Source organism: Eublepharis macularius, chromosome 1 (genome assembly GCF_028583425.1).
Source record: "Eublepharis macularius isolate TG4126 chromosome 1, MPM_Emac_v1.0, whole genome shotgun sequence".
NCBI lineage: Eukaryota > Metazoa > Chordata > Lepidosauria > Squamata > Eublepharidae > Eublepharis > Eublepharis macularius.
In genome coordinates, this window is record NC_072790.1 from 190535796 (window position 1) to 190563124 (window position 27329).

General features: G+C 41.7%; 1 protein-coding gene across 5 annotated transcripts in view; it reads left to right on the plus strand.

Moving 5' to 3' along the window:
* The first annotated feature begins 2408 nt into the window (after window positions 1–2408).
* The window catches only part of LOC129343595 (spermatogenesis-associated protein 7 homolog), a 122482-nt gene continuing 97561 nt past the window's right edge, over window positions 2409–27329 (plus strand). For 4 of the 5 annotated variants that reach the window (XM_054999895.1, XM_054999905.1, XM_054999914.1 and 1 more), the window contains exons 1-2: window positions 2409–2495; window positions 20912–20987. In XM_054999895.1, the coding sequence (XP_054855870.1) occupies window positions 20927–20987 (61 nt within the window). In that variant the 5' untranslated portion in view covers window positions 2409–2495; window positions 20912–20926. The remainder of the gene's footprint in view (window positions 2496–20911; window positions 20988–27329) is intronic. The other variant, XM_054999921.1, reaches the window with a different exon arrangement.

Sequence of the window (27329 nt, forward strand, 5' to 3'; positions counted from 1 at the left end):
TGAGACTAAGGGCTAAAAATAAAAAAGAGTTTCTATAAATAGAGATAATTAAAGTAGCTTTTAAATCTCCTAGATAAACATGGCTACTTTGAAATAAAAATGCATTATTTATGAAGATCTCAGTAGGATTACAAAATTACTTATGGGGAAGAAAATGTCTCCTAAACTAGCACAGATATTGTACAGATATGCATCCTGTAATACAGAAACGATGATGTCACAAAAGCTCCAAATTTGTTTGGAAATTCTACTGATATAAAAAAAATACTCAGCAAGCACTTTTCAATGATGTTGAAGTGCTACTTTCTGATCTCTGACACCTGTTTGCATGAATACTTGTAAATGACAAATACAACCGCACTGGGAAACCTGACAGTAAGCAAATGAATTTTCAAGAAGCTGTAGAGAAAGGAATTCTGGCTGCTGACGTGCATAACTCCCTTTTTACAGGTATGTCAAATCCATATTTGTAAAATGTTTTGGGAAGGCATTATAGAGTTAGGTAGAAATATAAGGTCAAAGAATAGACTTATTCCAAACATACTAGGTTGGCATTATTTTATCTGAAAGGCTAATTTTCCTGTAAAGCAATCAATTGGGGCAGCAAATTCCACAGAGGGCATCATTTTATTGCCTTCAACATCATTTTTGTGTAACATTAAACTACCACAAGGGATGGATGTTATTTTAATTTTTTGCTTCTGGTGCAAAAATGTCTAAAGACAGCACCACGGTCTAGCATAGAAGTAAACAATATAAGGAGTAGCTAAATGCACAGGAATATACAATCCTATATTACATCAAGTTTATTTTCACTAACAGATTTAGAAGAAATTATTAAACTGAGAGGTATGTAACGGACATCGTAGAAAACTGTCTGCTGAACAACTAGGACTCCCCCAACCTCCCAGCATTGGACGATAAGAGGCATCCTTCCTTTGAATCTGGAAGTCCCATTCAGCCCTCATGAAAGACCTATCTTCCACAGAGAGAGAGACAGAGAGACAGAGACAGAGAGAGGCTTATATCACTTTGCACTTATTTAAATTGAATTTCATCTTGGGGGGATTTCTTTTTCCAAAATTTTCTTTTTTTAGATACAGCAATTGACTCCTTCTCTTTTCCTCTTTTGAAAGAGGAATTCTCTTTAGTGTCTCATTAATTTATCTTTGAATTTATCTTTGAAACTACATGTGATAATGTAGATTTTTTTTCATCTGTGGATTTCTGCCTGTTGTTCCACTGTAATATGATAGGAAGAGTAAAAGCAGTCTAATGAAGTAGGGATATGTTCAGATAAGTCCTGGTTTGTGTTTAATTGTTTCTTTAATGGCTCACCTTGTTCTTAACTATGCTCATTATAAACAAACAAACCAATAATGTCTTAGAGATCTAAATCACATCTTCAGCTTTGTGAAAGAAGAATTGATTTGAAACTGACTCAAATTCCTAAAAAAAAGAGGAACAGAAAAGAATTGCTGGATTTCAGGAAGGAATTAGACAAAGAAGAATTAAGAGAATTCCATTTAACAAGCCTAATTTCATCTGTCATTTGGTTGCCCATTCAGCCGGTTTGGAGAGGTCCTTTCAGATCTCCTCATGATATTGTATTGTATTTTTCTTATTACTGAAAGCTTTGGCAAGGCTCTTTCTTCAGTGTGTTTAACAGTTCTGTCTTTAGTAACACTTTCTAGCAATGTGCCCAGGAGAGACATTTAGTTGACTGATCTGTCATCTGTGGTTTCTTGGGGGTCCCCCTGAATCCTTTTTATTAAAAAAAAAAATCACTGTGGCATTGTCTGTTTTCCAATCTTTCGACATGGCTGCTGAAGTTAATGATAAATTACACATTTTTATTAGAAGCTCATCAATGTTATTTTTAAAGTTCGTTAAGATCTTGTCTGTGTACATAAAGGAAAACTGGAACCAAATATGCTGTGGTTAACAATGGCACCTGTCTCAGCAGAACCATTTGAAGTTGCCATATTCCTGCTTTGACAACGCAATATCTCAGTGTCCTGTTGCCCATTCAGAGGTCTAGTAACACCATCACTCCACATTCTGGCAACCCATTTCTTCAACCATTTAATTCCTTATAAGGGGTTTGGGTTTGTCTATGGCTGTTCCAATCCAATGTGAGTAATTTTGCAAAATCTCCATTTCCCCACCACGCCTCCCCAGCTATTTAAAATAAAGCAATTCCATGTACACTAAAAAGAAAAAGCTTGAAGTTGATGCCTGGAGGGAAAAGGCAGAGAACCTGGTCCAAGATTACCCATACAGTGTGGTTTCCAGGCAGGGTATGTTTGCCCTGAACTGTTCATTGCTCCCAGGGTGACAGGCTTGTGGTTCCTGTTGTTATGGGAATAATCACACAGCTCACTAACACCTTCCTATAGCCTTTGCAGACTTCCTGAGAAAACACTGAGAAAAAAGCGTGTCTTCCCTTGGGGTCTGGGACTGAGCCACGTTAGCAATTTCGGCAGTCACAGTGGGTAAGAAAAAATCTGAATGTGTTCCTCTTTCCTCCTCCCTCCCCACTTCCCCAGAAGCCTGTTTGTTCAGGGAACAAGGAAAGAAATCCTGTTTTAAGAGCTCCAATATTACTTTCTGCTTTTTCTTCTTGGTTTTCAGTCCTCTGGCATAATATTGTAGAGGGTTAGAGAAAGAAACAGAGACTTGAGGACCCCAGGCAGGAAAACCTTTTCTTTATCTCATAAAAGTACTGATTATAGCTTGGTTTTATTTTCCCATGAATCATATTTTATTATTACATGTGCTTTCCTCATAAGGGTGCCAATTCCAGGTTGGAAAATTCCTGGATATTTGGGAGAGTGAAGCCAGGAGAGGGCAGGGTTGGGGAGGGGAAGGAACTCAGTGGGGTATAATTCCATAGAATCAACCCTCCAAAGCAGCCATTTTCTCCAGGGGAATAGATCTCTGTGGCCTGGAGATTGGTTTTAACTCTGAGAGATCTCCAGCCACTACATAGAAGCTCTGCTCTCCCCATTACAGCAATGCTATGGCTGAGAGAAAGTGAGTGGCCCAAGGTCCCCCAGAGATCTATGTTAGAGTAGGGATTTGTACCTGCGTCTCCCAGATCCTAGTCGGACACTAACCAGTCATGTGTTAAAAAGCCTGCTTAGCTATCCCTTGAGAATATTCTCTGGGCAAAATATCTCATTTCAAGGTTTCTAACAATTCCTATCCTGTCCCTAACGGAAACAACAAATTGTGCTAAATTTGAAATGTGCAGACATAAAGAATGCACAAGATTTGAATTGTTCAGGAATGCACATCAATTGAACTCCTAAAGCTCACTTAATATACCCTGACTGAACATCATGGCTCATGAATATTGTACCAGGGATATTAATCAACACAGAACATCCCAACCATGTAGCTTGGGAAAGCACTCAGCAGCTCCCATTGTCAGATGTACCATTGCTAGCATTGCACATTCACATGGCACAGTGGAGAATGGAGGGAAATGTGGGTTTGACAAAGGTAGAATGATAAACATGATGATTACTAGTGTATGTGGTAGAATTATTGTATAAGGCAAAAGGAACTCTGGTAGCAAGTCCCAGGTGCTTGACTCTTTGCACTAGCCTGATGGTTTCCCTCAAGGAATCATAGAATCATAGAGTTGGAAGGGGCCATACAGACCATCTAGTCCAACCCCCTGCCCAGTGCAGGATCAGCCTAAAGCATCTCTGACAAGTATTCATCCAGCCTCTTCTTGAAAACTGTGAGTGAAGGGGAGCTCACCACCTCCCTAGGCAGCTGATTCCACTTTTGAACTACTCTGACCGTGAAAATTTTTCTCCTAATATCCAGCCGGTACCTTTGTGCATGTAATTTAAGCCCATTGCTTCGCGTCCTACCCTCTGCTGCCAACTGGAACAGCTCCTTGCCCTCCTCCAAATGACAGCCTTTCAAATATTTAAAGAGAGTAATCATGTCCCCCCTTCAACCTCCTCTTCTCCAAAGTAAACATTCCCAAGGCCCTCAGCCTTTCATCGTAGGGCTCAGTCTCCAGACCCCTGATCATCCTCGTCGCTCTCCTCTGCACCCTCTCAATTTTGTCCACATCCTTTTTGAAGTGAGGCCTCCAGAACTGCACACAATACTCCAGGTGTGGCCTGACCAAGGCAGTATAGAGAGGGGCTATGACCTCCTGTGATTTCAACGCTATGGCCCCTTTGATACAACCCAGGATTGAATTAGCCTTTTTTGCCACCGCATCACACTGACTGCTCATATTTAGTTTACAGTCCACTCCTACCCCAAGATCCCTTTCACATATACTACTGCCCAGAAGTGTATCCCCCATCCAGTATTTGTAATACTGTGCACTTGTCTTTGTTGAATTGCATCCTATTCACAGCTTCCCACTTCTCCAGAGTATTCAGGTCTTGTTGAATTTTAATTCTATCTTCTTGGGTGTTTGCTACTCCTCCCAATTTGGTATCATCAGCAAATTTAATGAGCAGCCCTTCCACTCCTTCATCCAGATCATTGATAAAAATATTGAAAAGCACCGGGCCCAAAACCGAGCCCTGAGGCACCCCACTGGACACCTCCCTCCAATCTGATGAAATACCATTGACCACCACTCTTTGAGTGCAGTCCTCTAACCAGTTCCCTATCCACCGAACTGTCCTATAGTCCACTGCACAGTCTTCTAGTTTGCCCATCAGAATGTCATGGGGGACCTTATCAAAAGCGTTACTGAAATCCAGATAAATCATGTCAACAGAGTTCCCCCGATCCAGTAAGCTGGTCACTCGATCAAAGAAGGAAACCAGGTTGGTCTGGCAAGATGTGTTAGGGACAAAACCATGCTGACTTTGCCGGATCACTGAGCGGTCCTTCAGATGCTTACAGATTGATCCCTTTAAAATCTGTTCTACACTGCTGATCTGCCACACTTCAGCAACATCAGTGTGAATGGATAGGAGGTGGTTTGTACTCGCTCAGCAGGGATCATAGTGTGACATGGGACCAAAGGAGTTCTGCTGAGATCTATAAAGATGCTGACACTGGTATGATTTCTCAGTCTGATTAATATTTTGCTTAAGAGCAGACTGAGTTGGCTTCAGATTGCCCACTAACCAGTCTGACAGGCCCCTGGCTTCCCACGTCAGTTACCTGGCTGGTTGCTCATTAACTGCTTACCTTCTCTGATAGGATCAGTGACTGAACACATCGGCTATTTCTAAAAAGTTGTTGGTCCTGAGGTTCCCTAAGAGCCAATGATAATAGGCTGGATCCAGTGGAGTGCCAATAGAATGATTTCCACCTGCAGAGTGCAACTGTATCACTTCCCCTCTCCTGCTGCATCCCAAGATGCCCTCCAAAATGCTGTCCATGAAGAGCAGCATTTGGGGCTGCAATGGGAGAAGGGGGACACAAGAAAGTCGCATTCCACAAGCAGAAGCTGTTCAATTGGAGGAAATGTTCTGTTGAATCCAAGCCAATACTTTTTAGGTTTTATCTAAAAATACAGTTTAAAAGTGTCATCATAAGCTTGAGCATGATATGTTTTTGTTGGAAACTTTTAAGGGCATCTAATGGGAAAGGGGGGAAGTCCACCAACTATTCATGAATGGTATAATAAGCTGTGACCTTTGTAAAAATGTATGTGTATGAAACAAAACAGAAACAGTAGATGACTTCTGTTTACATTGGAGTCTGTTCATTATTTTCTGGCTGGAAAGATGATGATTAACACAAATATATATTTGCTGTAACTGTCATCATTAATGTAGTCAATAGTGTGTTCAAATCAATACATGGAAAGTAGGAGAGGATCATGCCCCACCCCACCCCCCACCAGAAAGATCTACATACATACATACCTCCATGTGCATAAAACACCCTCCATGCAACAGGAACATTGCTTTTTCCCGGTTTGTAACAAAATGAAGATAGCTCTGCACATTTACAGCTAAATGTATACAAGTTCCATGCAGATAATTTGACTGAATATGGGGAGGTCAGGACTGGAGATGGGCACAAACTGAAATACGAACCAAAATTAAGCACGAACCAGGCCAGTTTGTGGTTCGCAAACCAGTGGTTCGTCAGATCCCATTTCTGACAAACTGCCACGAACTTTAGGCTGGTTCGATTGGTTTGTTTTTTGGTTCATCACTGCAGGCAGCCTGGTGCCAATCAATCAGTTTCCTAGGAAACAGGGGATGGACTTCCTGCAGACCTTCTGCTGACCCGGAAGTGAACTTCTGCTGACCCGGAAGTGAGCTTCTGCTGACCCGGAAGTGGTGATTTTCTGGCCTGGATGTGATATTTTCATGAACCAAATGAACTGGTTCACGAACCAGTTCATGGTTTGTGGTTCATGAAATTTGATGAACCACAAACCACATGGTTTGGGTTTTTTCTGGTTCATGCCCATCTCTAGTCAGGACTAGGGAAAGCAGATGCAGTCATGTACACACTCCCCTTTCTGTGTTCATCTCAATATCTGAAAGAGGCTCTGATAAAAAATTATGTTCTATGTTCTCTTTGCAATACTCAATAGGGGGGCAGGGGGACACACAACTGGGATTGGTTCACCAATATGATCATCCACATTGAGCCAACTACACATCAGCACAGCCCTACTGCTTCTGATTATTAGTAGCAGTCTTTTCTAATGAGATTACAGTTTACAGACAAATATAATAGAATTGTTCTATTAGCCAGCTTGAAGTCCTGCTGCATCTGTGTTGCTACAAGCCACTCTTCAATGCCATTAAGATGCCTGCTGATAAATATTGGTCTGAACAAGAGTGTTTACACTTCTTGTGTCATAATTAGTTGGGAGGGAGGGGAGAAGCTTGTATTGTACAACTAGTAATAACCTAATAGCCATTATTGCCTTTTTGAGATGGTAGATTCTGCTGCCTAGCTAGTTGCCAATCTCCAGATGAGCCCTGGAAACTACAGAGAACAGTTCTGCTGGAGAAAATGGCTGTTTTGGAGGGCATTGTAACATTACACCCTTCCAAAGTCCTTCCCTCCCCTCCCCTAGCCCTGCCTTCTCCAAGTTCCACTCTCATATCTCCAGGAATTTCCCAACCTGTAGTTGGCAACCATATTCTGCTTCTTTGATACTTTGGGGCTTAAGTGTGAGTGACTATAGGTGGAGATAGCAGGACTCCAACCAGTTGCCCCCGACCTGACACATCAAATCAAGAGCCATGATTTAGCATCTTGTGGGTATTCTTATTTGTGTAGGGCACTGGAAACCAGTTATTTTATTGAACACCAACCCATAGGGTAATACACCTTCTTCTCTACTTTATCATCATCATCATCATCATCATCATTATTATTAACTTTATTAAAACTGTAAAACACACACACAAATTGCAAAATACACAAGAAGTCAATATTAATAACAAATAACAATTATACAAAATATAGCTTATTAGAGTATAAGAAGTTATAACTGTTCAAATACAGGGAGAGAGTTCTTATAAAATCCAACATGTATAGGTTTATGTAGTAATGCAATATACTATGAAAACATGAATTTATATATTTGTATATGTATGCAATAATTTTAGGCCAGGTAGGGAACTGTTACTTGATAAAATGAGAGGGCTCTGTAACTCTTTTATAGACAGCGTTGACTGATGCTTATGTCCTCAGCTCTCATTAACACAATATTTGAATGGCAGTACTGTAATTAAACTTCTCGCCTATCTTTAAAATGAAAAAAAAGTTTAATTAGTGGAAACTTCAGGTGTTAATAAAAGAGTGAACAGTGAAGTAAATACTGCTGATCCACAAAGTGAATCTTTATTTGTTTCTTTGTTAACTTACAGTAGACATCATCAGGTAGCGACCCTCAAACTCACTGACAAGTAACATGGGCAAGTCTATTGTCCACACGGCCTCTAGGCCCCCCTGCTCCCTGCCATTCATTTCTCTTTCCTAAGACTTCTGCACGCACAAAAAGAGGGGGAAGCAGGTCCTCAATACAGACTGAACAAAAGAAAAAGGACTAAAGAAAAACTAAAAACATGTATTAGTGATATATAATACCTATGTACTTTGTACATAAAAATATTAAAACCTACAATATCTGATAAATGACAACCATAAACTCCATGGGGGAAAAATGCTAGGGTCTAAGATTAGGAAATTCTACTTGCCAAAAATAATGGGATGCAACATTTTGAGATCCTTCCTTTGTTGCCCAGCTCATAACATAAGGGAAAACAAAAGGAAGCATGATCATTTTACATTTGGAGAGGAGGGACAGCTAGCAAGTGTGTGAAACATAAAAAGCACAGAGCATATTCTTTTGCATTTAATTTTTAAGTTGTCTTATCCTTTTACCTTAACTCCACTGAATCTGTACACTGCTAACTGCAGCAAGACAGCCACTTGGCTCTGATGAATTGCTGCTCTATTTTTAAACTGCAATCAAGCCATTAATCGGTCGATCACCTCAATTAACCAATAAGTGCTTGTAGCTCCTTAAACTGCAAATACATCTAAGAACCAGTAAGCCTTGAATCACAACATGAGATCTGATTGAGACTTTATGGAGACATTGTTTGGGAAAGGGAATAGATAACTGAAGGGAAACAGCTGTGTGTGTAGTAACTACTGCCTACTACTTTCCAGAAAGGTCAAGTAACAGTAGCAATATCTGGCAAGTAAAATTTAAAAGCATAGATTTCCATAAAATTAATTGTCCGGGTGGATAGATCTGCCAAAAACAAATCTTGAAAAGCATTGAAACTTAACATTTTGGATTAGTTTTCAAAACTGCTTCAGAAAACTGGTATTCTGGAAAACCATATTTGTTCTTCGGGTGTCTCTATCAAATTATCTGTAAAAAATGTGTTTTCAAGCAGCCATACTTGAGTGTGACCAGGAAGCAGGAAGGAAATATGCAGAGGAAAAGGCTGCTTCTCAGTGACTAAGGTCAATTTTACAGGTTGGAAGTTAAACTGTAATCTTATGTTTGTCCTTGAATTACCTTTTGCAATCTTCCAAACACATTTATGTCTTTATCTAAATCTTTCTATCTTGTATTTCTGCTTTTTTAAAAAAAAGCACCCAAGATGGCTTACAAATGAAAATAGCACTTTGTATCCTATCAACTGCCAATGGAAGGCGTACTGCTTTCCCCTTATTCCTCCCCTAAACACACTCACTCCCTTTTGAGCGCACCTGAAAGATCCTGGGGTCACTCATAACAATGAGTGAAGGGCTGTGTGTGTGTGCTGGTAAGGAGAGTTGCAGTGAGGAGGGGGAAAGGATGAATTTACTTTGCCTCCATGTTCTGTCAGCAAAGCTGTGCTAAAGGAAGAGGCAAGAAGGCCAATTTCTCTCCCTTTCCCCTCCTTTAAAAAAGTGATAACATTCTAATTAAATTTTATGGTCTTGTGCCTGAGGCATAGTGAAGGAGATGCCCAGTGAATTTGACTAGGGAGGGTTTCCATAGCTGGGTTGCCACTGCAAATAGGTTTTCATTGAAAACAAAAGCTGCCTTCTACAACCAGTGCAGAGAAACTTGACCTTTCATTTTTTAAAAAAATCTTATTTTTATTAAGAATTTTTCAGAACAAAAAATAAAACTAGCAAGAAATTGAACAGAAGGAGAAAGGGAAAAAAGAAAAAGATGCAAAATATATGAAAAAGAAGTAGAAAGGAATATAAAGTGGTGATTTGTGACAAATATAATAAATACAAGTAAAATCACAAACTTAACGCTTACAAACAATAAGGCTGCTTCCACATGTCCTTAATGGGACGGCCTGCCAACGGAACTCTGGTGGGTATCTCCCTCATTACACACATCATCGTTCCCCATGCATGAGCGGGTCATGATGATCCCGGTTTTTAAGCGTTTTTTGTGACACCTGTTTTGGTCCGTGATTATTTTTGATGCGGGTTTTCCATGTGATTATCCTATCGTATCAATGCATGAGGAGGATTTTGTTGTGCTTCAGAAGAGCTCTCCCACAAATCTCCAACTCTCCTCTCACCATTATCCCTCCTTTAAACATCTCACGTGTGTCTGGCTTGCATGAGCGATCATATAATTCCCCCCCTTTAAAACTTTTTTTAACGGTCCTTGTGCCGTAATGATATCTACTTATACAAAGGGAATCATACTTTAATTTAATTTAATTTAATTTATTACATTTGTATTCCGCCCTCCCCGCTTTCGCAGGCTCAGGGCGGATACTGCAGTGCTGGCTACATTGGATCACTCAGCAATCGGACTATCAGTCTAGGAACAACACTGAGAACAGAATGCCATTTCTGATTTTATTTTAAACTAGCAATAAGGCCCATTGTTTGGGAAAATACAATGGGTCCTAGCAGTGCTCCCCCCTCCCATGCCGAGGCTGGAGGGGATCAGGGAAGAGATTGGGGGCTCCCTCCTCCTCCAGCCCCTCGGCCACTGCTCAGCTTGTGCATGGCCTTTCCAAGGCCCTGTGAAGACAATGGGGAGCCCCACCCCCTGGCCTCTGCAGGACCCTGGGAGGGCCTTGCCGCCATGCTGGAACCCCCAAGGAGGCAGTGGGGAGGCAAACTGTTCTGTCCCCAACTTGCTTCTTATCCCTGCATACTGTGCCTGTATCCCTGCATAACATGCCTGCAGTATGCAGGGAACACAGTTTGCCTTTCATATAGTAGGATATGGAATTGCACAATTGCGCTACTTTACTGATCGCATATTTATTTATTTTATTTATTTTATTCAACATACCCCGCCCTTCCCACAAGCAGGCTCAGGGTGGCTTCCAACAAATATACTGTTAAAATACAATAAAAACTTATTAATGCATTAACACATTAAAATTCAGGTGCCATCAGACAGATCGGCTACTGCAAAATCATCATAAGCTCCGGCACCACCATGATTTAACTCAAGGGCAGCTGCAAAAAGAGAGTGTGACGGTCAGGAGGGGGACAAAAACACTTTTGCATTTAAAACTTTGAGCAGGAAATCAACAGTAGAGAACAGAGCACTATGCATGCCCAGTTTCTACAGAAGCTGAAAGACAGGACAATGGTATAATGCAATCCCACATGTGCTCCCCCCCACCAAAAAAGGAAAGTTGAGTGGGAATGCACCAACGTCATTTGTGATGAGGCACAGATAAAGACAGTGTTTTCTGTTTGGGGACCGTGGCAAACACTCACAAAACATACATGAGGATGATGCACGTGAAAAGTGAGTTCTCAAAGCGGGTTGGGAAGATGTGGCTTTGAGATAGGGAAAATCTGAAAAAATTGGAACTTGTAGGAGCAGCCTAAGTCTCTCCTTTTTCTATTATTCACTTTCTTCCCTCCCCTTAATAATTAAATCCACAAATTATCAGTTCATTTTTTTCTGTTTCCTGCAAAAACTCTATAAAGGGTTTCTAGGTAACAATAAATGTAGACAATGGCTGATTCCGCACACGTTGAATAATGCACTTCCAATCCTCCTTATAGATCATTTGGAACAGATTTTTTCATGTGCAGAACAAAAAATCCACCTCAAACGATTGATAAAGTGCATTGAAAGTGCATTATCCAACGTGTGCGGAATCAGCCAATGTCTTTTCTCTAATCAAAGAAGTAGCCGTCTCTACAAATCCCATCATCTTCACTAACCATTTCTCTATTGTGGATAGTGTAGAACTCTTCCATTTTTGTGCATATAATCTCACTGCTGTTGTCATATATAAAAATAAAGTTCCATGACTTTTTTCTGTCTGTCCATCAATCCCAAAAGAAAAACCTCTGGTTTCATTTGAACATTAATCTTTAATGTCTTCTGGATTAATGGATGAATTTGAGTCAAAATTTATTTGTTTTTGTTTGTTTGTTTGTTTGTTTGTTTTGTTTGATTTATAGCCCGCCCTCCCCACAAGTGGGCTCAGGGCAGGTCACAACATCATAAAATCATAAAAACCACAATTAAATACAATAAATATTTAAAATAATTAAAAATAATAAAATCCACATATCTTATTAAAAATTGGAGCAAAACAAAGGAAAACAGGCAAGGGACCAGCAGGATAGTCCGCCAGTTCCTCAACCACTCTCATAGGCCTGGCAGAACATCTCCATTTTATAGGCTCAGCAGAAGTATGATAAGTCCTGCAGGGCCCGAGTCTCAACTGAGAGAGCATTCCACCAGGTCGGAGCCAGAGCCAAAAAGGCTCTGGCCCTGTTTGAGGCCAAGCAAACATCCTTGGGGCCAGGGACCACCAGTACATGTTTATGTACAGCGCATAATGCCCTCTGGAGAACATACAGGGAGAGACGGTCCCAGGCCATTAAGGGCCTTAAAGGTTAACACCAATACTTTGAACTTGACGCAGAATTCAACCAGAAGCCAGTGCAGCTGGCGCAGTGCAGGTTGGATATGTGTCCTAAATGGGGTTCCCATGAGGACAAACACTGCCACATTCTGGACCAGTTGCAGTTTTTGGGTCAGTTTCAACAGTATCCCTGCGTAGAGTGAGTTACAGTAGTCCAATCTGGAGGTGACTGTTGAGTGGATCACTGTACCTGCCGAAGACAGAAAAACACAGTTCTGGCAACTGAAGAGACCTGCGCCTCCACAGACAAGAAGACATTCAGAATCACACCCAGGCTCCTCACCATCAACGCAGGCATCAAATGCGCTCCATCTAAGGCTGGGAGCTGGATTCCTGAGCTCAACATCCTCCAACCCAGATACAGGACCTCCATCTTCACAGGGTTCAACTTCAACCAAATCTGCTTCAAATCCCTGGCCAAAACATCCAGGGCAGTATCCAGCTGGCTGTCCATCAGCAGATACAACTGGGTGTCATCAGCATATTGATGGCATCCCAGTCCAAAACTTCAGGCTAACTGGGCAAGGGGGCGCATATAGATATTAAATGGCATTGGGGAGAGAATTGCCCCTTGAGGAACACCACATACCAGTGGGTACCTTGTCGACATCTGCTCCCCAAACACCACCTTCTGTCCCTTACCATGGAGAAAAGAGACTAGCCATTGCAAGGCGGCCCCACGTATCCCCACATCAGGGAGGCGGTGGGTCAGGAGGTCATAATCAACCATGTCAAACTCTGCCATCAGATCCAATAACAGCAGCAGCTCCAGCCTGCCTCGATCCAGATGCCAATGAAGATCATCTGTGAGGGCGACCAGCACCATCTTCATCCTGTGGCCAGGGCGGAAGCCAGACTGAAATGGATCCAGAACTGAGGTGTCATTCAGGAATACCTGCAGCTGCTCTGCCACCACTCATTCAATCAACTTACCCAGGAAAGGGAGATTCAAAACCGGGTGGTAACTGGATGGATCGGTAGAGTCCAAAGATGGCTTCTTCAGAAGGGGCCTTACCACTTTTGGCTTTAGTACATGTATAAATGATAGAATACCCCTTAATTTTATTCACATTTCCAACAAATATTCAAAACATTTTTATGGATTTTAGCTAATTTCTCTAGTGTCATATACTATCGATATACCATTTTATATAAAAAAATGGAATTTAGCATGAATTTAAGACCCTTTATCCACATATTTTCCCATTGTTCCATTTGTATATTATATCCAAAATTTTAACACATTTTGCTAGTTACAGAATACAATCCTACGAACACTTACGTAGGAGTAAGCAGCACTAAATAAAATAAGACTTACTTTTGAGTAAACATGCATAGGATTGCACTGTTTGTCAATGTTTTGGCTGTCATTGCAGACATATACCCGTCCCACATGTAGCGCTTTACTTTTCCTGGAGGAGCTGAATGGTGACTATAGGTCATGCCAGCTTATACTGTTTTTATACTGTTTATATATAAGTGTATTCTACTTAGAACTACTATCTGATGTGATTTGCTTGAACCATGCTATACCTTCTTTTTAGGTCTAAAATTTTACTTTTGCTATTCTTGAAATAGATGTTTAATTCTTCTTTTCTGCACAGTCTGTAATGAGGTCACAGCAGGGATGCTTGTTGGAGAGGTTCATTGACAATGACAGAAGGCAATCAGTTTCTCTGGTCCTGCTGCCATGTGCAGGTCAAATACTGATGAATGGACTTCCTAGTGTGTATAGCCCTGCCTAAGTCTTCTGCACTGCAGGTGGAAATGTTCACAGTGTATATTTTAATATGCCAAAAGTGGTATAAAATATAATCATTATTCAAACAGAAGGAAGGAAAAGAGAGCAAGATAAGGATTTCCTAACACTTTGCAAATGTAGAAAGACCTCCTTAAGCCTGGTGGTTGAAAGAACAGCTTGTGGGAGGGTTCCAGAGAGGGGCCTGCAGCTCTGGAGTTTTTGTTGTTACAAGGTTCATGTCAGGACACAAGGCACTCTGGCTATTTAATTGAAATCCTGAATAGCAGAATTTTCAGGATACGGATATCTGGAGAGCCAGTTTGGTGTAGTGGTTAAAAGCGCAGGACTCTAATCTGGAGAGCAACGTTTGATTCCCTACTCCTCCACTTGAAGCCAGCTGGGTGACCTTGGGTCAGTCACAGCTCTCTGGAGTTTTCTCAGCCTCACCCACCTCACAAGGTGTTTGTTGTGGGGATAATAATAACATCCTTTGTAACCCGCTCTGAGTGGGCATTAAGTTGTCCTGAACGGTGGTATATAAATCGAATGTTGTTGTTGTTGTTATTGTTATTATTATTAGGATCTCATTCCCTGGTGGGGGTGGGGAATCCCTCGCTCCCAGTCTCTGCTCCTCCCCCATCTCTCACCTGGCTAATAGGGAGGAAGGGCATGGGAACAGGTCAGGAACCCCCGGAGCATGCTCCCACATACTCTGGAATGCTTCCATGTCAGACCAGGAATGATGTCATTCTAGCAAGATGCAGAAGCACAGGGTGGTGCCAGGGGGCGATTTGGTAAAAATTGGCTCCCAACACTAGATTGGGAGCCAATTTTTACAAAATTGCCTCCCTATGTCACCCTCCCCTCCCCCATACCCCAGTTTGAGCCCCAGTGGAATGGCAACTCCAACCTCAAGTAAAATTCAGCCCGTGTGCCGCAACCTAGCTATGTCCAAATGCAGAAACTGCAGGGACATCAGCCATATTGGTGCCATAATCCGAAACTAGTCTGTTGATATTCCTTGACTCTTCATGGCCTAGTGATGCCTTAAGGAAAAGTTTTGCGAGAATTAGTTTTCTTGCCTGAGTTCAAATCCCATGAAGTGATGCCATCCTTCTTTTTTGTACTAAGAGAGACCAGACATGTTTAAACTCATGGAAATCTTAAAAGTGAGGACTCTCATCAGCTGGAGCCTTCCACTTTTTGATTGTTTTTTAGTTTAATTTTTATTTTACTTCATTTTTATTCAGAACCAGAAGATCCTTTGACCAAATACCATTTTTACTGGTATGAAACTGGTGGGATTTAAGCAAATCATTACAGAGGAGAACAGAACTGATTGATAAGTTTTCAAACAATTTAGAGGCATGCCATCAGTTATCATGGCTAGATTTTCAGCCAGACCCTTCGATGGCTTCCCAAGTTGTTGCTATTTGTTGCAGGTAGAGTTGAAAGTCCTGCCTGGAAACTAATTAAATGTCTCAGGCCACAGAGCATGGTAGTTTTTCTACTTTCAGGCTAGCATTACTTGAGCACCAGTTCAGAGAAGTCTTTAGCTGCTTCTTTGACTGAGTCAAATAAGGAGTTCAGAGTACAATAGAACCAAGAAAATAACCATAATCTCCTCATTGTTCCAGAGTCTTTGGGAAAGTAGAGATTTCCTACATTGATACATGAACATTTTACAATGGGAGGTCAGAAGAGATGTGTACCATAAAGATGTATATGTGTAAATATGGTCAATTTTCCAACTGAAGTTTAAAATATGCCAGTGCAAAGAATTAACCTTCCTTACACCATCCTTTGCTCTTTGCCTAGGGAACAGCAAGCTTATATTTAGCACTGGCAAAGGAAATCCTCTGTTAAGAACTTAAGAAGAGCCCTGCTGGATCAGACCAGTGGTCTGTCCAACATCACCAACCTGTTGCTCTGAAGGACCAACAAATAGGGCATAGAGGCCAAGGCTTTCCTTTGAAGCTTCCTCCTAGCACTGGTATTCAAAGACTTTCTGCCTCTGACAATGGAAGCCCTCTTCAGTCACTGTGACTGGTAGCCATGGATGAAGCTCTCCTCCATGAATCTGTCTAACCCTCTTTTAAAGCCATCTATGTTTGTGGCCATCACTACATCCACAGGCAGTGAATTCTACCATTTAATTAATCATTGGGTAAAGAAGTTGTAAAGTTTTTCCTGTAAAACAGCTTCTGCATTTTATTTCACCTGGTTAATGTGGGTTTTTTAAATATTTGTTACTGAGGGTTTAAATACAGGCCTCTGAGGAAAGAGGGAGGAGGGCTGGAGGGGTGAGTGAAGTTTGCTATAATTGGATGGTGGCTGTACCCTATGAGGTGAAGTGAACTGCATTTTTAGTCTGTGTTGAGGGGAAATGTTCATTCTTTCTAAGCCAGGCAAACTGTGTGTAGTTCTGAGAAATTATGCCTAAGTCAGGCAAACTAAGTGCGAATCTGGCTCAGTTTGTATGTATATCAGAGAGAGGTTATTCTATCTAGGTCAGGCAAGCTGTATGAAAAAGCCTGAATGAATCTATGTCTGTGTGGAGGAGAGGAGTGTTTGTTTTGTGAATGAAGATCTGTGTGGAAAATTAGACTTTGTGACTTGGTCTGTGAATAACTCTTTAACACCTGAAGCTCTGTGTGTGGAGGAAAAAGGAATACTGGTTATGACTAGAGATGGCCACGAACCAAAATACGAACCAAAGTTCATTACAAATCAGGTTGGTTCATGGTTCGTGGACCAGCAGTTCATCAGAGCCCATTTCTGATGAACTGCCATGAACTTTAGGGCGGTTCGTTCAGTTCATTTTTTGGTTCGTCACTGCAGACAGCCTGGTGCCAATCAATCAGTTTCCTAGGCAACGGGGGGTTGGGCTTTCTGCAAACCTTCTGCTGACCCAGAAGTGGTGATTTGCTGGCCCAGAAGTGATGTTTTCACAAACCAAACAAACCGGTTCATGAACTGGGGCAGGTTCATGAAAGTTCATGGTTTGTGAAATGTGGCAAACCACAAACCGCATAGTTTGTTTTTTTTTCTGGTTCATGCCCATCTCTAGTTATGACTTCCTGAGGTAAAAGTTTAAGTTAACACAAGGAGAATCTGAATTAAAGATTCAAGGCAGATTTCAAACAAAACCTTAAGAGAAGTTTTTCCTCTTTTCTGTTCTGAATCTATTCTCTATCAACATTATTGGGTGCCTCTAAGTTCTAGAATTTTGGTGGTGGTGGAAATTCTCTCTATCTACTTTTTGTACCTTGTGCATAATTTTTATAAAACTCTGCCATTCCCCTCTTCATTTGTCTTTTTTCTACATTCAAAAATTCTAAGCAATGACCCACACACCAGCACTCTGGAGCTATGAGTAAGCAGGAAAGCACCATTATGCATTTTGAAGGGACACTGAGACCAAGGCAGAATAAAATCAGAAATGATTTTCTTGAAAGAAATAATACAGTCTTAAGACAAGGAAATTAACCAATGTAACCAGTAAAAAGAATATCAGCTATCCAATCCATACAACGAACAGTGCAAAAGTCTTGGACTTGGTGTGGTGGGGGGGGGGCTGCATTCAGATTCTCACAGCCTATTCTGATTTACAGGGGGGGGGGGTTGCAGATAAAATCGAAGAGAGAACTATGAAGCTCCTTGGAAAGGGATGGGAGTGAAATGCAATTAAATAAAAAAATAGTGATATTAATGATGACAAGTATGGCATTTTACAAAGTAATAAAAGCAAAACAGAAGGGTCTCTATTAGAGATGGGCACGATCCGTATTACGATCGAAAAACCCCCACGATAATGGCGATCGTGTGATCGTGACCCGGCGGATCGTGATTGTCCACAGCCAACGATCCAGCGATCGGGCCTGGATCCAGCCTGGATCATTGCGTTCAGGCTTGGATCAGGGATCCAGATACTCTTTTTTTAAAAAAAAATTATTGGATTAGAAATCACTATAATATCCATTTCAATCAATTTCCTTTAAATATTCCCGTTCTAACCCCCTCCCTTTCCCCCCCTTTTGTTGACTTCCAACAGTTTTCCAACCCCTTGTCCATTTTTTCCCCCTACTCATTTCAAACTTATTTTATTCTATTAAACATATACTTTCACTCTCTTCTAAGCTTCTCTATTATAACACAGTGCTATCTCTATTCCCTTTCCCACTTAACTTATCAACTAAATATTACATTCCTGGCATATATTCTTTAATAATAACAATCATTTGTTTAATTTTGTACTCTATATTCTATCTTATTCATTCTTGTCTCGTCAATATGGGACAAACAATTTGTCCCTTATTCTACATAACTTTAAGTACTTCTATAAGCATTGTATACATTCACTATAAGTCAATCAATTTAACTTGTACTCTATATGTTGCTCTTTACTTCGTTCTGTCTTATATTCATTCTATTTTAGTTATATAGTTTCTCCATTATACAATTATCTGCCAGAAATAAAATTAGTTAGTTTCTATCCTTATAATTCTTATAATAACACCTCTATTACTTAATACTATGTATAGTAGTCAAATAAAATATTTGCTTAGAATTTCTCATTTAACTCTCCTCCCCTCGGTAAAGTCACTTCCCTCTTCTTTTGTTGTATTTCAGTAATTTTCAAACTGCCACAGTTCTCCTCCCACCTCCCATTTTTTCACCAAGTATTGCTTCAACTTTTCCCAATCCATGTTGAACTGTCCTGGATCAAGGTCTCTCAGTTTCCTTGTCATTTTGTCCATTTCCGCCATGTACAGCAATTTGTAAATCCAGTCCTCAATAGTTGGCACTTCTTGTACTTTCCACTTTTGCGCATACAAAAGTCTAGCCGCTGCTGTCATGTAAAATAACAATGTCCTGTATTGTGCTGGAATATCCTCCATTCCCAAGTTCAGTAGTAGGAGTTCTGGGTTCTTATTAACTTGAAATTGTAAAATCTCACTTATCACTCTTATTATTTCCCCCCAGTACTGCCTAGCTACCTCACAGGTCCACCACATGTGGTACAAAGATCCTTCATGCTTTTTACATTTCCAACATTTATTAGACATGTTCAAATTCCCTAACGCAATTTTCTTTGGTGTCAAATACCAACGATAAATCATTTTGTAGACGTTCTCTTTAATATTAGTGCATGTCGTAATCTTCAACGTATTTTTCCACAACTATTCCCACGCCTCCATTGTTATTTCTTTATTAAAAGGGATCCAGATACTCAGGCACCAGCAATCTATTCCCCTGGCAATGGAGCCAGGGGAAAGCCTGAGCTCTATTTGCCCTCCTTCTGTCGCCCTGGAAACCCAAATGGAAGCCCAGCTTTCCTTGATCAGCAGGGCTTCCTTCCAACCACGGAGCAGCAAAGTAGTCACAAGTTGGGAGAAGACAGCCAGGGGAGGGAGGGGGAAGGGGGTGTTCTGTATAGCACTCCAATCTCATCCCTGCAAACCCTGATAGCTCTGATGGCCAAACACAGGCCTCCTGTGTTGCTGAATGGGACCTGAGGGGAGGGGGCTCATCACCGCCTCCCCATGCCCTCCAGGCCCGGTGGCCGCCGCCACCACCCACCTTCCCACATAGCTGGGAATAGCAGCGCTGCCCGCTTTGGCCTCCACAATACACGATCCAAGGATCAGGAATGGGAGATGCTCGGTGTGGATTGTTAATTCGAGATCGGCGCCGATCCACAATCAGCTGGATTGTTATTTTTTTTTGGATTGTGCCCATCTCTAGTCTCTATCCTTACAGAGGTCACAAATTTAACAGGGGCCTTCTGTCTGCAAAACATGCAGTCTATCATTGAGCTTTAGTCTTCCTTAAGGATGTAAAGGCTAGCAAGGCTGAAAGGATGGAGCTGTTTATTAATTGAGCAGCTGAAGATGGCAAGGGGCTGTGCCTTAGTGGTCCCAGGTTCAATCCCTGGCCTCTTCAGCTAAAAGAATTAGGTGGTAGGTTATTTAAAGACTGCTGCTTGGGACACTGGAGAACTACTGCCAGTCTCAATACATAATACTGACCTTGATGGACCAATGGTCTGATTCAGTATAAGGCAGTTTCATGAGTATTCATGGTAGAACAAAGGTCACAAGCTTTATCTCTGTACAGTTTGTTTGTAAGTCATGGAAGTGCTATGATTCTCTGAAACATGCAGATCATTAGTCTTTTGAGATTCTTCATCTATATTACATAGGCCCCATTTCACAGTTATGGTTGCTAACAGGCCTGGAGAAAAGTGCCTTTTCCTTTTAATTGAGGATTAATGTGTAGAAATGGGCAACTGAAGCTTTTCATAGCAGAGAGGTAAATAACATAACCTAGTAAAAAACATCCCTTTAAGCCACCATTAAAGGGGCAAGGCATTTTTCTTTTAGATAGTTAGCATCTCTATTCACAGTTCAAACATGAACACTGCCTAAATTTTTTTCCAAGGATGAGCTTCAGTAACTGGACCGTAAGTGCATCTTCTTGTGGATTGCACCTATTACAGAGAATGATGGAGATGGATGGGGATCAAGACTGAACTATACATCCAAACCGTCTGTGTAACACAACCATGACATAAAAGTAAGCCCTATTAATTTCAAAAAGATACACTTCAATTAGGGCATGCATAGGATTATTTTCTTAACTAACAACAGAAGGCAGCAGAGCCTACTGGGTAGATATTAATGAATTCCCTTGCTATATATACACATTCCATTAGTGTGTACTGTTGTCCTGAATCTTATCCATTATCCAAACAAAATTATTAAAATATTATTTTTAACATATCCTGTTCATCAGTCATCTTTTTTTCCTTCAGCGGCCCTGGAAAGCCATGATCCCCAAGTATTCATTGATGGGGCCTTTCAGAGGACACATGAGTATCAAAAGTAGCCGTAAGTATTAAAACATTCAGTGGAAGAAGCACCATGCATTCTGTTTAAAGTTAAGAGTATACCGGTCAAATGTGCACAAATGGTTACTGTTAGCCTAGCATACCTGGGATGTTTATCATGGCTATGGATAATTATGATCTTTAGTACCAAAGATCTTATCAACTGGCAATATCTCAACTTAAGTACTTTTGCTTGAAGCAGCTTTAAAACAGTTTTCTAGCTAAGATTTGGTTTGTAATTGCTATAGCCTTTCATAGGTGTTATTTATTACATAACTGAAAGCTTGTGATAGTGTGAGAATGAGCAGGGAGAGCTTAGGGAAGCTTTAAAATGGAGCTTGGAGTATATATAGAGCATGCTGAAATGACTCGTCCAGAGCAATTGCTTCGTTAAAAATCTACACTCGAGGAGTAATTGCCTCATATTTCAGTGTAATATATACAATGTAATTATTACAGGTTTTGAATGTTACTTTGAAAGAATGTTAGAGCTATTGTGGTGTAGCATTTACAGTTTGGGATGAAGAACAATGATGAGGTTGAAATCCCCGCTTTGCCATGAAGCTCAGTGGATGACCTAGGGCCAGTCATCCTTTCTCAGCCCAAAGTATCTCAGAGGGTTGTTGTGAGGGTAAAATGGAGGAGAAGAGATGACTTAGGTCTCCCCTGGATAGGAAAAGGGGGAGGGGCTGTGGCTCAGTGGTCAAACATCAGCTTGGCATGCAGAAGGTCTCAGGGACAATCCCCAGCACCTTCAGTTAAAAAGATCAGTAGTAGGTGATGTGAAATTCCTCCATCTGAAACCCTGGAGAGCTGCTGCCAGTCTTAAGTAGACAATATTGACCTTGAAGGACCAATGGTCTGATTCAGCATAAGGCAGCTTCATGTGTGTTCATGAATATCTAACTAACTAACTAAAGCTTTCAGGACTGTAAATGACATGCCAAGGATACTGATATGATGAACTTCCTGAAAAACAATCAATAGGGATCTAGATGACTCACACGTTCTGCAATGGTTCCCTGTTGCCACTGGGCTTAATTCATAATGACTCTAAACTCTCTTTTGACTTAAGATCAACTGGGAACATTTTCTTAAGGATTGCATTCATGCATGATGTCAGTCTGTACAAGGAAATATGCTTACGGTCTCCTGATCTGGGGTAGGCTGAGATCCTCAGGAGTACTGGTAAGGCAAAGCAAAGCAGGGAAGAGTGCATACAAGTAGAGCAGAACTAATGATATCCAGAGACTGATTCATCTGTAGCAAGATCACTTGGGGGGAATATAGGCAAGCAGGAAGCTTTCAGCAATGGCTGGAGGCTGCCTGAGAGGCCTCATCTCTCTGAATGAAACTGTACATACTTCTATCTCTAATAAGGAAAAACTGCTTTCAAAGAATCACTGGGAAAGTATTCTATACTGGGATGATTTTTTTTATGAGAGGAAAATTGATCTTACCACTATCAGGGGTTATTCTCATCTGCATTTATTTCACCCAATTTCTATTTAAAATGGAAGTAGAGATATTGAAGGAAATGTTGGTTCATACACAGGAAGTTTCATTTTGCATGTTACTGCTGATAATTTTTGAAGTCCTTTCAGAGACATTCTAAATTAGGGCCTAGGCAAGTGGTGGAACTGTAAGATCACTATTTCATCACCTCTACATTTATTTATTTATTTATTTATTTATGTCATTTATAGTCTGCCTTTCTCATTGAGACTCAAGGTGGATTACATAGTATGAGATTAGTACAATCAGTATCAAGGACATTTCCATACAGTGTCAAGGACATTTCCATAAACAATGTCATAGGATTTTATAAAGACATAGCATTAGCAAGGATCCAATACAGATTTGAGGAACTGCTGAAACAGAACATAGGACTGACATTGGATAACATGACTGACATTAGATAACATGAAGTACAGGTGGTCTATAGGAGTACATATTCAAAGCAACAGATAATATGCAAGGCAACATAGTGGTGAAGTCTATGGTCCCTAACTCATTCACGAAGCATCTGAAACTGCCCCCCCGCTCTACAATACTTCCCTCCTATCTGAGTAAAAAGCCTTTTTGAATAACTGAGTTTTGCATCATTTGCAGAAAGCCAGGAGAGAGGAGGCTCTCCTGATCTCCTCAGGCAGGCCTTTCCACAGGGTAGGGGCCGCCACAGAGAAAGCCCATGTGTGGGCTGCTGTTGATTTCACCCATGTGCAGTCTGGCACCTGCAGGAGACCCTGTTCAGATGAGTGAAGGTGTCGTGGAGGCACATAGGGAGGGAGGTGGTCCTGTAGGTAAGCTGGGCCAAGGCCATGAAGAGCTTTGTATGTAATAACCAATACCTTGAACTGAGCACCATAACTGATAGGAAGCCAATGGAGTGACTATAGGATGCGAGTGATGTTCATGCTCCTGCTAACAGTTGAGCTGCAGCATTTTGCACCAATTGGAGCCTCCTAGTTAACTTAGATGGGTGACCAATGTATAGTGCATTACAATAGTCAAGTTTTTATTGTTACCATAGCATGGATCCAGGTGGCTAGGTTGGCCGTGTCAAGCTAAGAAGCCATCTTCCAGGCTAGAGTGAGGTTGTAGTAAGCATTTTTTGTGGCTGCCTGAAGTTGCTTTTCTAGTAGTAGTGCTGGATCCAGTATAACCCCTAGGCTCTTAACCGAGTCTGCAAGAGTCAGATAAACTCTGTCAAAAGTGCGGAGTACAATGTCTTTCAAGATCTCTGCCTTCCCAACAAGCAATATTCAATTTGGGATTTGCACGTAACTCCCCTTCCCAGCAAACGTAGTTGCCTTCTCATGAAAATAGAAATTAATTTTTTCTCAACAAGTTTGAGCTAGGAAAGCTTACTTATGTAATCTGCCATAATTATATCTTGTCTGGGACCATGCTGAGAACAATGGGGTGATGAGTGGACAGTAATATTTCTCAACTGAGAAATCCACTAGAGTGGATTTATTACATTTTTAAAAAATTATACCCTCCTTCTCTCAGTCCAAAGTGGCTTACACTAGATTAAAGTTAATATTATAGTAAAGAAATTTAAAAAGCACAATAAAATTACACTAAAGAACAACTAAACAAGAATTACAAATTATCTAATCGATATTAAGTCGAATGCCATCTGATACAAAACAGACATGAAAACTGTCTGGTATGATAGAAGAGAAGGAGCAACCTCAGCTTCCTTCTAAGTCAGGGATGAAAAAACAAAAACTGGCATGTTCAGGGCCGGATCGAGGGGGGGCAGGGGGTAGCCTGCCCCCAGTGCTGCCAAAGAGGGGGCACCAGGCACGGCTGCCAGCTGCCCAGGAGGCTGAGCGCAGGGTTGGGAGACCCTCACCAGCCCCGCCGATGGGGCGGCTGGCTGGCTTGCCACACGCGCAGGACCTCCCAGCCCTGTGCTCAGCCACCAGCGTGGCAAGCCAGCTGCCCCAGCGCACACCCTCGCTGCCGCCAGCTCCGTGGCTCACTGTGGGCTGGGGCGGCCAGCTTGCCGCTCGGGCGGCACAGGGCAGTGGGGAGGGCCAGAGGGCTGCGCGGAGGGCCTCCTAGCCCTGCGCTCTGCTGGCCGCGCGGCAAGCCTGCCACCCCAGCACCTGGTGAGCCGCAGAGCTGTTGATAGCGAGAGCGTGCACTGGGGCAGGTGGCTTGTTGCACGGGTGGCTGAGCACAGGGCTGGGAGTTCCTGCGCGCGCGGCAAGCCAGCCAGCTGCCCCAGCGCATGCCGGCGCCGCCGCCAGTTCCATGGCTCACCGGGTGCTGGAGCGGCCGGCTTGCCGTGCGGCCAGGCATGGCTCCCGCCCTGCATGATGATGTCACAAAAGTGACGTCATTATGCAGCGCCAGGAGCGTGTGCATGCTGCGCGCACATGGAGCACCCGAGCAAGGTTTGCCCCAGGCGCCCGCACGCCTGGATCCGGCGCTGGGCATGTTATAGGCAGAATGTGGATTTTACTGTTTTTTCACACTCCGATACTGGTTACACATCAAAACTCAATGTTACTCTGTGGATCAGTAGGACTTGTCGGCAACCATAAGTATAGAATGGTATGGCTCTGAGTGTGCAGGACAGCACTGGTATAATTTATTCAGAAAATATTTTTCTAATTTTACATCTTTTGGGCTTCTTATGTATTGCTAAAATTCTGAATCCAGCTCACAAAAAGCTCCATACAGACAGGTCTTCAGATATCATTGAGACTTTGTGCTATTGCACTGTTCTAGGGTGGTACCAACAGATCATATAGCTAAAGTACAAACAAAATGCAACTGTCTGATCAGGTTGTCTGAAATGGACTCAGTCTTGGGTGAAGACTGCAAACAACCTATTTAAACTGAAAAATGGCAGCATGTTTATAGCTAAAGACAGCATGGCAGTGAACAAAGGATTTTCTCTGTTTGCCGCTTTTCAAGTCATACATTTTGGCTCATCTGCCAAACAGAAGAAGAATGCTTTATTGCTGTTCTTGTCCATTCATCAAACACTATTATTGCATCTTTCAGATTTATGATGGGAAATTGATAGCTTCAGATGTGATTTATTCAAGGCATAATCTGCTGAAGGAATTTATTCCAGTTTGCTCTGCAGATACTGGGTAAATTAGTAATTACAAAACTAGTGCTCTAACAGCACAATATATTATTTTTGGAATGTAAAAAGTATCCCTGCAGAGATGACTATTGATACTTTTTACTGCTGCCAATTTTCCACTCTCTGCTCTCTCTAAAGCTTCTTTTAAATGTTCTGTCCATTTTTTTTTTTACTGAACGTGTAAAAAGGACCGCAGCTAAATACAGCATGAAAGATCTCAGGTACAAGAGTGAGGGTGTGCCATCCTCTAAAACTTTAGAAAACTGATGTGTGTCCAATTGGACAATACTTGACTAAAATGGACCATCAGGACTGACTCTGTATAAGATGTATTGTTTTCTGCCTAAAGGAATGACGACAATTCCCACTGGGCTAAAAGGAAGAGCAGAACATATTTATTAAAATGTCTGGCTTGAAATGTACTTGTGGTTTACAGCCTCCTCCTGCACAGCCACAGTTAATGAATAAATTCATCAGAAATCATAAACATTTCTCTTAAAGAGGGCAGACATCATATTGCTGGTTAATCATGCATACATCACTAGAAGTGTACACTGAAAAATGTCCATCTCACTTTCGGATCCAGGAGTTCCAAAGCAACTATGTACTATTACTGTTTTTTCCTGGATGGGGCATTGCCAGCTCGGATCTAATCCATTTGGTTTGTTTTCATTAGCATGAGTATCAGACCCATTCTTTGCAATGGGGCCTTCCAGACAGTTAAAGGCACCAACATTGCACAGAACAGAGACATTCCTCTCAACCATCAACCCACCAAGCTTGAGCACACACAACAAGAGGTTCAGTGTTTACAGACCCCAAAGAATGCTTGGGGAAGACATCAAGGCAAGAGCTGGGCAGCTACATATGCACATTAGCACATGCTGTTCTTTTGGAGGGGGGGGGGATGAGGCTCTGGGGCAGCTGTTTCCCCTCTTAACCAAAAACCTCATCAACCATTAGAGCCCTTCCTTGTCTAAACCATTGATCCACTAAATTTTTCCTCAAGCACAATAACACACATGCACAACAATGGACCCCACAGAAGGTGAGTGTCTGCAGGTGTACACTAAGGCAAGAAACTGACTGGCAGAGGGGTAGTGTGGCAGCAGCGGTGAGTTGAGTCCAAAGCAGGAGAGCACTCCAACCAGTGCAGTGCAGTTACATTAAAAACAATTCTGCTTCATGTTCACTTTTTTCTGTTCTTCAGGGCCCATAAATTATTACCTTTGCATTCTGCTGTTGCCTGTTGCTGCTGTGTTTCCTTGTGCTCTGTAGTTTTGTTCCCACAATGAGGAGCGAGTTCAAATCCTTCCTCTAGATGCTCAGCTTTTTGCTGCAAAACAGGGCATTCTTGCTGCCAATCTTCTCTATCGCCCAAGTGCAGGCAGGCAGGTAGGCAAGCAGAATGATTGTCTGAATCCACCACCACCCCTCAAAAAAACCCCATACCTGTATTTTTCCCATAGGTTTTTCTTTTACTATAGGAGCAGGCAGGATTGTTTTTTAAAGGGCAGAGAAGGTACATGTTTACCATTTGACTCAGAAAAAGAGAGAGACCTGAAAGACCATGGAAACAATACTAAACTGGTCTACTCAGATATAAATCCCATGTTATTCAATAGAGCTTATTCCCAGGAAAGTGTCTTTAGAATTGCAGCCTATGATTGCACATTCTCCCTTTCAAACATTTCCAAAGCTGCTAGGTAGAGAAGGAAGGGGTATCCC